The 12621-nt window shown below is 36.7% G+C and overlaps 1 protein-coding gene across 1 annotated transcript in view; it reads right to left on the bottom strand.

The window, feature by feature from the left end:
* Positions 1–12621, bottom strand: part of ACER3 (alkaline ceramidase 3) — a 200511-nt gene that overhangs the window by 14192 nt on the left and 173698 nt on the right. Inside the window, exon 8 of the mRNA XM_081238778.1 lies at positions 348–449. Coding sequence (XP_081094904.1) covers positions 348–449 — 102 coding nt within the window. The remainder of the gene's footprint in view (positions 1–347; positions 450–12621) is intronic.

The following is a 12621-nucleotide window of genomic DNA, read 5'->3' as shown; positions in this document are numbered from 1 at the left end:
ATATACACGCATTTTATATGCTTATTACAAATCATTCCTATTTCTTATTTCTTCAGTAAAGCACATTAGGCAGATTTCAAAGCCCTAGTCAATATTTGATTAACTGTATAGTACTGCAATGCACACACAAAAAATCCCTACAGATGTTACGGAATATTCTTAGGTCCAAATTTTTACGTAATTTAAACAAGCATTCCCAGAATTTAGCTTTATTGTGCTATATGTATATTTTTAATTTCAATGATGGCAAAAATTCACTTCAGTGCACTAATAATTCTACATGCCTATGAAATGGTCTGCTTAATAGATTCCAAAAATATTTTTCAGAGATTGAAAATATATCTTACCTCAGTGAATCACAAAAGATGTTATCTATGTTCCATAATAAAAATCCCAATAAAAATACACCCAAGGATGTATAACCCAGTCCTCTAAGCCATGGATAAACCCTGTGGGTAAAAAGAAAAGCAAAATGAAATTTTGTCAATTCATGTCATGATTGAGAGCTTGAAGTCATCACTGTCATGAGAGGAAAAGGTTTTCATAAGTATTAAAAGCAAACTTATCTATTAAATTCTCTAATACATTTGCCTATTACATTTAGCCATTAAAAGGTACTAAGAAAGAAATGTGCCACTAAGACTTTGCTAAGTGTATCAAGAGAGTAATCTGAAAGTACCCAGTAACTTTATCAGTCACTTGGAAGAGGCAGAGGGGTGGTGGAATAGAAAGAACATTAATTGAGTCATTTGCTGTGTCAGGCACTACAGTATATTAGATACACACAATATATATACATAAACACACACACATGAATACAATCTTCAAATAAACTCTGTGAGGCAGGTATTATTCTTTTTGCTTCACTGATGAGGGAACTGAAGCTTGGTGAGTTATCCAAAATAACAGGTATAGCTAATGTATTTTTTATAGCTTTATCCATCACCTCCAAAAGCTTAGTTTATATATATTTTTAGAATGTTATATAAATGGAATAATACAGTATGTTCTGTTATACGGCTTCTTTCACTTGGCATAATTATTCTGAAATTCATCCATGTTGTTATGTGTATCAATACTCATTTCCTTTTACTGCTGAGTAGTACGCCACTATATGGATATACCACAATTTGTTTATCTATCCAAATGTTGGTGGACATTTGTGTTGTTTTGTTTTTTGCTATGACAAATAAAACAGCTATGAACATTAATAAATAACTCTTTGTATGGACATATGCTTTCATTTCTCTTGGGTAAAAAGCTAGGAGAAGAGCTGAATTCTCTGGCAGGTGAACGTTAAACTTAAGACAGCTAAACTGTTTTACTAAGTGATTGTATCATTTTACATTCCCACCAGCAGGGTAGGAGTGTTTTTTATTCTATATACTCACTAACACTTGCTATGACATCAGTCTTTTTCATTTTAGTTGCCTCAGTAGGTGTATAGAGGTATCCCATTGTGGTTTTAATTTTTATTTCCCTAATGATTGCTACTGAGCATCTTTTCATATGTTTATTTGCCATCCCTGTATCTTCTTTGATACAGTTTGTTGAATCTTTACCCATTAAAAAAATTGTTATTTGCCTTCTTATTATTGAGTTGTAAGAGTTCTTTATATATTCTAATTGTAAGTCCTTTGTTGGCCATATATTTTGCAAACATTGTCTCCAAGTCTGTGATTTGCCTTTCATTTTCTTTTTGGATTCTTAAAAAAAAATTTTTTTTAATTTAAGTATAGCTGATTTACAATGTTCTGTTAGTTTCTGGTGTACAGCAAAGTGATTCAGTGATATATATATATATATATATATATATATATATATATATATACTTTTTCATATTCTTTTCCATTATGGTTTTTTTTGGATGTGTATATGTAGGTTTATTTTATTTTTATTTTTTGAATTTTTTTTAATACAGCAGGTTCTTATTGGTTATCTATTATATACATATTAGTGTATATATGTCAATCCCAATCTCCCAATTCATCCCACCACTACCATCACCACCCCCACTTTCCCCCCCTGGTGTCCATACATTTGTTCTCTACATCTGTGTCTCTATTTCCATATTGCAAACCAGTTCCTCTGTACCATTTTTCTAGATTACACATATATGCGTTAATATACGATATTTGTTTTTCTCATTCTGACTTACTTCACTCTGTATGATAGCCTCTAGGTCCATCCATGTCTCTACAGATGACCCAATTTCGTTCCTTCTTATGGCTGAGTAATATTCCATTGTATATATGTACCACATCTTCTTTATCCATTCGTCTGTCGATGGGCATTTAGGTTGCTTCCGTGACCCGGCTATTGTAAATAGTGCTGCAGTGAACATTGGGGTGCACGTGTCTTTTTGAATTATGGTTTTCTCTGGGTATATGCCCAATAGTGGGATTGCTGAGTCATATGGTAATTCTATTTTTAGTTTTTTAAGGAACCTCCATTCTGTTCTCCAGAGTGGCTGTATCAATTTACATTCCCACCAACACTGCAAGAGGGTTCCCTTTTCTCCACACCCTCTCCAGCACTTATTGTGTGTAGACTTTCTGATGATGCCCATTCTAACTCGTGTGAGGTGATACCTCATTGTAGTTTTGATTTGCATTTCTCTATTAGTGATGGTGAGCAGCTTTTCATGTGCCTCTTGGCCACCTGTATGTCTTCTTCAGAGAAATGTCTATTTAGGTCTTCTGCCCATTTTTTGATTGGGTTGTTTTATTAATATTGAGCTGTGGGCTTCCCTGGTGGCGCAATGGTTAAGAGTCCACCTGCCAATGCAGGGGACATGGGTTCGAGCCCTGGTCTGGGAAGATCCCACATGCCGCGGAGCAACTAAGCCCGTGCACCACAACTACTGAGCCTGTGCTCTAGAACCTGCGAGCCACAACTACTGAGCCCACATGCCACAACTACTGAAGCCTGCGCACCCAGAGCCCATTTCCTGCAACAAGAGAAACCCGTGTACAGCAACGAAGACCCAATGCAGCCAAAAATAAAAATAAATAATAAATTTATTAAAACAAAATATTGAGCTGCAGGAGTTTATATATTTTGGAGATTAATCCTTTGTCCACTGATTTGTTTGCAAATATTTTCTCCCATTCTGAGGGTTGTCTTTTCGTCTTGTATATAGTTTCCTTTGCTGTGCAAAAGCTTTTAAGTTTCATTAGGTCCCATTTGTCTTTATTTCCATTGTTCTAGGAGGTGGGTCAAAAGAGATCTTGCTGTGATTTATGTCAGAGTGTTCTTTCTATGTTTTCCTCTAAGAGTTTTACAGTGTCTGGTCTTACAGTTAGGTCTTTAATCCATTTTGAGTTTATTTTTGTGTATGGTGTTAGGGAGTATTCTAATTTCATTCTTTTACATGTAGCTGTCCAGTTTTCCCAGCACCACTTATTGAAGAGACTGTCTTTTCTCCATTGTATATTCTTGCCTCCTTTGTCATAGATTAGTTGACCATAGGTGCATGAGTTTATCTCTGGGCTTTCTATCCTGTTCCATTGATCTATATTTCTGTTTTTGTGCCAGTAACATATTGTCTTAATTACTGTAGCTTTGTAGTATAGTCTGAAGTCAGGGAGTCTGATTCCTCCAGCTCCATTTTTTTCCCTCAAGATTGCTTTGCCTACTTGGGGTCTTTTGTGTATCCATACAAATTTTAAGATTTTTTGTTCTAGTTCTGTAAAAAATGCCCTTGGTAATTTGACAGAGATTGCATTGATCCATTATGGTTTAATACAGGAAATTGAATATAGCTCCCTGTGCTATACAGTAGGACCTTGTTGTTTATCCATTCTATATATAATAGTTTGCATGCACTAATCCCAAACTCCCAATCCATTCCCCACCCCCACCCCCTGCCCTTGGTAACCACAAGTCTGTTCTCTACATCTGTGAGTCTGTTTCTGTTCTGTAGATAAGCCTCTTTGTTGCTCTTTTTCAAAACTGTTTTGGCTCTTCTAGGTCCTTTGCATTCCATGTAAATTTCAGAAATTGTTTCTCAATTTTTACCAAAAAGCCTGCAGAGATTTGGATTGTGACTGCATTGAACCTATAGATCAATTTGGAGAGAACTGACATCTTAATAACACTGAAGTTTTCTAACCCATGAAAATGATACATCTATTTATTTAGGGCTTCTTTAATTTTGCTCAGCAAAAAACTGTTCACCACAATATACAGAGCTTGCATATATTTGCTAAATTTAATCCTTAAACATTTGATGTTTTTGATGGTACTGTAAATTGTACTTTCAAAAATTTCACTTTCCAATTGTTTGATGCTAATATATAGAAATATGATTTTTGAATACTGACTTGAATCTCGTGACCTTGCTGAATTCCACTTATTACTTCTAGTAGTGTTTTGGTACCTGTTCTGTGGTATTTTCTGTACACGATAATGTCATTTGCAAACACTATGTTGGATAGAACTTCCACCAGTGTAGTGTTGAACAGAAGTGGTGACAATGGATATCCTTGTTTTATTCTTGATTTTAAAGGTAACTTTTAAAAACATTTCATGGCTAAATGTGTTAGATGCTGTAGTTTACAGGTTGAGAAAGTTTCATTCTATTGAGTTTGTAAAGGGTTTTATTTTGTTTATGTGGTTTATTTAGATCATAAATAGCAGCTGAATTTTTCAGAATGCTTTCTCTGCATCTATTGCTATCATCATGTAGTTTTTATATTTTGTTATTTTAACTAAGTATTTGCATATAAACAAATGAAAGGTGTGATTAACTTAAAAATCATCAGGAAAGCACAAACCTGGCTGTGCATGAAAAGGACATTATTGCAACTGTTTGACAAAGGTTCTCAGAGATGAGCTCAAGAGAGTCATAGTACGCCTGCAGCTTTTCTGAGTTTATCATTGCCCCATTTGAGGGAGGCAAGAATGAGTCCCAGGAAGCACAGAGTTCAGCATAGTGAAGGCATTTGGCAGAACTGCAGTGTGGGCCAGGTGCTGAGATGTGACAGGGATATGATCAGTGGGGGTGGGATACTCTCTATTTTCTCCTTCTAAGCTTACTTACCAGGGCCAATCTTCAGCTCTCAGTAGTAGTTCAAAGCAAAATTCTTCTGTGGGGTGAAATGAATGTCTTTGGTTATCCAGGTAGCAGGGCACGTGAGAGAGAGCAAGAACTTCATCAGCACATGGTCCATGCAAGCTAAGTACAGATAAGATTCTGGGGACAGACTACCTATATATTATCAGGTCAAGAGTAGTACAATACAGAATGCCCTCAATATATCTGTGTCTGGAGTCACACTGCTTCATTCTGGACTGGCTGCCTGTCTAGTGTACTGCTATCATCTGAAAAGTCCCTTCCCTTCTCCTTCACCTTGGGAATTGCCTTCACCTCTGTGTTGGATTTTCTATGTTTTGCATCCTATGTCTTCCTCCTTTTGGTTTTCTCTCTCATTTTGGTCAAACACATCCTTCAACAGGTTCCTGAGCAATAGTTTATGGAATATAAGTTTTTTTGAGAGCTTGAATGTATGAAAATGTATTTTGTCACGATATTTTATAGACAGTTTGGCTAGGTTATTATCCTATAATTCTGGCTTCCAATTTTGCTTTGGTAAGTCCAAAATCATTCTGATCCCTGATCCTTTGTGTGTATATCTGCCTTCTAACTCTATAAACTTGTAGAATTGTCCTTGTCTATAATTCTGAAACTGGCATGGGTCTATTTCCAGCCACTATGCTTAGTACCCAGTGGGTTCTTTCAATCTAATAACTCATATACTTCAATTGTAGGATATTTTCTTGAATTGTTTTGGTGATGATTTCCTCCCTTCCATTTTCTCTGCACAGTACCCCCTCCCCCTTTTTTATGTTGGTCCTTCTATTCCGGCTCAGTAATAATTCTATTGAGTCCCTTCTATTCTCCATTTCTTTCTCATAATTCTGATGGCCCCCAGGGTGTGGTCCATGAACTTAAGGAAACACCTGCTATTTGGCCACAGCAGTGGTGGTGAGTGGGCCCAAGGTCCTGAGGCCCCAAGCTGTCCTGTTTACTCTGGACCATACCATGGGTTTAGTGCCTCTCCTGTGGTAGATGCTTGCTGGTGAATAATGGGTGATGGACCATAAGACAATAACAATGTATGTTCAGGAGAAAGAATTCCAGTGCCTTCTTTAACTATATCTTTCAAACCCTTCATTTCAGCTTTTCATTTTATCATATTTTTAATATCCTCTTTGGGGGGATTCTCTGAATGTTCCTTTTTTATAGCATCTTACTCTTGATTCATAAAAACAGTATACATCTAGGAATATTAGTGAATTATAATATTTGCTGTCATTCTGTTGTTTTTGAAGTTTCTTCATACAAAATTTGTTTACTCTAAGCTGATTTATTCCCTTATTACTTGTTTTGGCCTCTTTCATATTGAATGCATTCATCATATGTCTGGCACTGTCTCTTCTTTTTTTTTTTTTTTTTTGTGGTACGCGGGCCTCTCACTGTTGTGGCCTCTCCCGTTGCAGAGCACAGGCTCTGGACGTGCAGGCTCAGCAGCCATGGCTCATGGTCCTAGCTGCTCCGTGGCATGTGGGATCTTCCCAGACCTGGTCACGAACCCGTGTCCCCTGCATCGGCAGGTGGACTCTCAACCACTACACCACCAGGGAAGCCCCTCCTCATTCTTAAAGAGTAGAAAACTAAAAAGGTGATCACAAGCTCTAAGCATATGGTTGAGGGCTTTAGACTAGTAACCTTCACCATAGGGTTATTTTTCTGGGCCAATTGTTAGGGAACCCCCAATATCATCAGGTCTTTTAGGCTGCTCATATTCCCTATAAGAAGATTCTTTCAATACTCTGCCTAGATGTCTTTGCATTCAGCATTCATAAAGCATAAGGTCACCCAATTTACCTGATTTCAGTACGGTATTTGCATGCTCAATTGTGCCTGGCAAAATCCAATCTAGAGATACTGTTCACTCTTTCCAGAGAATAAACCTGCAGACTTCTGCAGTTGCTCCATGGCATGAAGTTGGGTGACAGAGCCTAAGCAATTAACAGTTTCTTAAAGCTTTTAACCAAACCTCTTTATTTTAGACCCCTCCTCCATCTCCTTTGCCAAACTGCCTGTTGCTGCTAATGCCTGATACTCGAGAATCAATTCTCTGATGTAAACTGGAGATTCTTGACTTAGAATCTGGCTTTCTTGGGTTAGTTAAGGCAGTTAGCAGTAATCCATTTACTTTCTAGCTTCTAAAATTTTATTGAGTCTTCTCCTTGTGGGTTTATGCTTTATAAATAAATTCCTTTGTTGTAGTCTTAGGGTTTCAGAAAGGAACAAAATTAGATACCTGTTGATCTTCAACATTGTACCTGTTTTTTTTCATTAATTTCTGCCTTTTATCAGTATCATTCTTTTTTTTTTTTTTTTTGGTGCTACGCAGGCCTCTCACTGTTGTGGCCTCTCCTGCTGCAGAGCACACGCTCTGGACGTGCAGGCTCAGCGGCCATGGCTCACGGGCCCAGCCGCTCTGCGGCATGTGGGATCTTCCCGGACTGGGGTACGAACCCATGTCCCCTGCATCGGCAGGCGGACTCTCAACCACTGCGCCACCAGGGAAGCCCCAGTATCATTCTTCATTTCTCATTGGGTTTATTCTATTCATGTTTTCTAGTTACTCAAGTTGAATACTTAGTTCATTATTCTTCAGCCTCTCTATTTCTAATGTAAACATTTAATGTAAACATTTCCCTCTAAGAACCATTTTAGCTACATCTTACTTTGGTTTATAGTATTTTCATTATGTTTCCATTCTAAGTATTTCAATATTTCTATTATGATATCTTTTTAAACTCATACTTACAAGTATAGTTTTAGGTTTCCCAATATATGGGCTATTTTGACTAATCCTGTTTTAACTAATTGTCAGAGAACATGCTATGCATGATACCAATTCTTTAAAATTTGTTGAACTTTGCTTTAAAGCTAGTATTGGCAGATTTAATAATTACTCCATGCATGGTTGAGAAGATCATGCATCCTTTAACTGTTGAGTATATTAAATCATTTTGTTATGTTATTCAAATTTTATCAATCTTATTCATATTTTTTGGGCTCAGTTACTGTGTTAAAATACCTCATCATGATAGAGTAGTTACCTATCTCTCCTTTGTAATTCTGTCAATTTTTGTTTGAAATTTTCCATACAAGTTTAGAGTTGTCTTTTTTTGGGGTGTGGTAAATTGAATCTCATAATAACAATGTAATGAACACATTTGTTATGAATAATGCCATAAATTTCTTTGTTATTAAAATAGCTAGTCCAGCCTTCTTTTAGTCAATACTTGTATGGCATGTATCTTTTTGTATCTTTTTCTTTCAAAATTACTATGTATTTATATTTTAACCATGTTTCTTATGAACAGTAGATACCTGGATTTTTCCCCATTTGAGTCTTTGTCTTTTAATTGTTTAGCTCTGTTCATTTATATTTACTGTGACTACTGATATATTTTGAATTATTTCTACCCCTTCATTTTTTGCTTTGTATTTGTCCTCACTTTTCTCTGCATCCCTTTTCCCCCTTCTCCTGATTTCTTTTGGATTTGGTTTTTATAATCCCATTTACTCCTTCATGTTTTTGTAATTGAAATCAATTACTGTTTTTAGTGGTTACCAAAAAAGCACATGTAAAATCCAAAATTAATCACTGAATGTACCCTATCCCCAAATAAGAAAGACCTTAGGAACTATGTGACTAAGATTATTCTCTTGTATCTCACATGTTATTCTGTCATCATTTTAGTTCCTTAAAAGAAAAAAAAATCTCTCAGATTAGATATTATTAAAGTCATAATATTTTGCTCAGATAGTCCCATAGGTTTTTCACTTTTTCTCCTTCACTGTTCTTTCTTGTATCTCAACTCTTCCTCCTAAAGAATATCTTTTAGAAGGTCTTTTAGTGAGGTGTACTAGTAAAATTTCATCATTTCTATTTGTCTTAAAATGTTTTCACCTAACCCTTGTTCTTGAAAGATATTTGGGTATACAATTCTAACTTGATGGTTAATTTCTCTCAGCACTTTGAAGATAATAGTCTATCGTGTTTTGGCTTCCACTGTTGCTGTTGATAAGCCTGCTGTAGACTATTTGTTATGCCTTTGTTGGTAATATGTTTTTTATCTCTGGATGTTTTTAAGATCTTAGTCTTTGGATTTCAGCAATTTTAGTGTGCTTTTTGAAAACAGGTGTCAATCAGGATTCAACTGCAGATAATACGTCTATCTAAAGCAGAAAATAATTTAATAGTTTCAATTCTGAAAGAAATGCTCAACAGATTTAGGCTTTCTGGGAATGACTTACGAACACTACTACAGAATTATCTTGCCAAAGGAATACTTTTCTTTTTCACATTTATGAAGCTGGAGAACTGGAAAGCCTCTGGACCAACTGCTACATCCAGCATCATACCATCATACCATCTTAGCTATAATTCACAGTCAGGAAGCTGCCATCACAGCTGTTTGCTCCAGAGCTATGATGCACACCCTAGATCCATATAAGTAAATGGATGCCTACATACTACCACTTCTCCTTCCCACTTAACTTGGTTCTGAATTCAAGACTCATGTGAATACATGTGATTGGCAAAACACCTGAACGTATCTGAAAACTTACCTGCAAAGGTAAGATGGGAAATATAGGTTTTAGCTTTTTAGCGTCTACATTACAGGAAGGCTCACTTGAAAGAGGCTGAAACAAAGTTGAATGAGCTAATCTATCAAATCTGCCATACCTGAGAAAGATTTTCTTTCATTTATCCTGTTTGGGAATTATTATTTTTGAAGCTGAAGAGTTATGTCTTTTACCAATTCTAGAAAATTCTCACCTATTATCTCTTTGAATCTCTCTTCTTTCCCCATTTTTGCTATTCTCTCTCTTTGGAACTGCAATTAGACATGTTATTTCTCTGTGATGCTTTCTGGCTTATTTCTTTAGACTTGTCTTTCCATTTAATTAATTCTCTCTTCAACTGTCTAATCTACTTTTAACTTATCCATTGAGTTTTTTATTTCAATGATTTTTTTAATTGAAGTTGATTTACAATGTTGTGGCAATCTCTGCTGTACAGCAGTGACTCAGTTATACACACACAGACATTCTTTTTTAATATTCTTTTCCATTATGGTTTATCACAGGATATTGACTATAGTTCCCTGTGCTATACATTAGGACCTTGTTGTTTATCCATTCTAAATGTGATAGTTTGCATCTACCAACCCCAAACTCCCAGTCCATCCTTCTCCCTCTCCCTCTCCCCCTTGGCAACCATAAGTCTGTTCTCTATGTCTATGAGCCTATTTCTGTTTTGTAGATAGGTTCATTTCAATGATTACTTTTAATGTCTTTGATTCTTTTTCAAATCTGTAATTTCATTTTTAATAATCTCCTGTTCCTTGGTCATATTTTCATTTTCTCTATTTTTTCATTAAATATTTTTAAAAGTTACTTTATATTTCAGCATTTGATTTGCGGGGGTTATTTCTGCTGTTCTGTTTCTCCTGACTTTTGCTTATGGTAGCTTATTTCCTACTCTGGTTTTAGAATTATTGATTGTGCGTATATGTTTGAGCACCAATCTGTGGAAATCCTGAGGGGCCTACATTAAGGTATATTTCTTTGCAGTTAATTTGCTTTTGCTTCTCTTAGATACATTGGGACTCCATAAAAGGTGGATCAGTTTGAGTTAATTTTACATCTTGAGGTTTCCCAGACAATGAAGGTTATGTACATTTGAATCTCAAACATGTGTGAAGGCATACTAGTGATTATAGATTCTCAGGGAAGTACTATTTCTTACCTAAAACTAAGGCTGAAAAACAAGCTGCCTTGTCATCTTCTGTTAAGGAAGAACAAATTTTTTTCTAGCCCAGGCTTCCACTGACAGTATCTCTTTGATGGTCCTGACTTTATGTGCACATGTGTGTGTGGTGGTGGAGAGGGAGTTCCAACTGCTCATCTTAATCATGTCCTAAGCTTTGTCTTCTATCTACCTTCAATTTCAGACCTAAAGTTCTGATTTCCTGGTACCTGCAAATGCCTTCAAGTTGATCATGATTTGTTATGATCATTTTTCAGTCTAGTCCTCAGCTCCACCTTTGGAGTTAATGCTTTGGAATTTTCTTTACATTCTTTTGAGCTCAGCTATGCATTTAAAAGAACATCTATTGTATTTTATCCGGAATTTCTAGATGTTTTGTTACAGGAGAGATTTTCACATATCTTGTCAGACATAATAAAAGAAACAGAAGTTTCAGAGTTTCAGTTTGATTTAAAAAATCTTTACTGATAAGCACTATTCTGAGTTCCAGGAGTTATCAAGATAACTAAGACTTCAAGAAAATTTACAATCCAGTTGGGCAAAGAGATAAGTAAATAATGAACAGTACAAAATGATCACAAAATGGAGATATAAGAAAGAAGCTGTGGTAAAGCAGATGGAAGAAAGACGTTTTTATTTCATAGGATTTCCATTTTATATAGGTCCATCATTTATTTCTAAAAGTATTGGTACCCTATCTATCAGACTTGAATTTAAGGCAAGGACTGTGTTTTATATGCTTCTTTACATTTCCCTAAGGTGCCTAGACTAAAAACTGGAGACTTCTGCTTCTGGGAAGATGAAACAAACATAATCTTCCCTATTTTTCCCACTAAGTACAACTAAAAACCTTGAACATTATATATAAAAAACATAAGATGACTCTGAAAGGTGGAGAGAAGGAGGCGGACTGGTTCAGGACTTTGGGACCCAAGTAACGCTACTGTGATAAATTCCATGTGTTTTCTTGTTGCCTCAGACACCCAAGAGTTGGAACTGAAAAAGTTAGTAAACCAGAAACACCACTAGGCACAGACAAAAAACAGCCCAACAAAAGCCTGCTCTCTCTCCAAAGAACCAGGAAAAAGGCAGTCTAGCAAGATAGAAAACTTACACAATAACCACTCTACAGCCAAACACTACAGAAAAAACTGTGGCCTCACCCCCATCCATTCTCAAAGCCTGAGTGGGAAGCCTAGACTTCATTCCTCATCAGGCCCTAAGAAGGTGCCCTAACTTCCTGCCACACTAATGTCAAGCAGGGAGGGGCTGGATCTTTCCCCACCCAGCAGTAACAAGCTCTCCACTTCCTGCAGTATCAGTGGAGACCACATGGGGAGCCTGAACTTCCATCTTCATGTGGTAATAACGAGGTGTTCTCCCTCCTCACTGCGGTGGTATGAGAGTAGAGCTACTGGGGAGTCAGAATTTCTACCACTGACCAGAGGTAACAAGGTCATACCACTGAGCTGTCAGTGGAGGCCACATGGTGAGAAATAATTAGGCACTCTTGCCCTTCCCAGGCAGGGCGGTATCAGGAAGGCCTAGTAGAGAGTGGAAATTCCTACCCCAGCTCAGCAGTAATGAGGAGCTCTTTCCCCCATTTGTGTGTCAAGAGATGGTAAGGAAGAACGTGGACTCCTACCAGTACCTGGCAATAATGAGGTGGCACTCAGGGACCTGTGGGACTATAAGGAAGATCTAGCATTCATGTTATTGGTGTCCCAGAAGAAGAGGAAAAAGAGGGCAGGAATGAAAA

The sequence above is a fragment of the Mesoplodon bidens genome (assembly GCF_964165515.1).
Source record: "Mesoplodon bidens genome assembly, chromosome: 7".
In the NCBI taxonomy this organism is placed as follows: Eukaryota; Metazoa; Chordata; class Mammalia; order Artiodactyla; family Ziphiidae; genus Mesoplodon; species Mesoplodon bidens.
The sequence above is the reverse complement of the archived record's forward strand: the minus strand, read 5'-3'. Positions and strand labels throughout refer to the sequence as shown.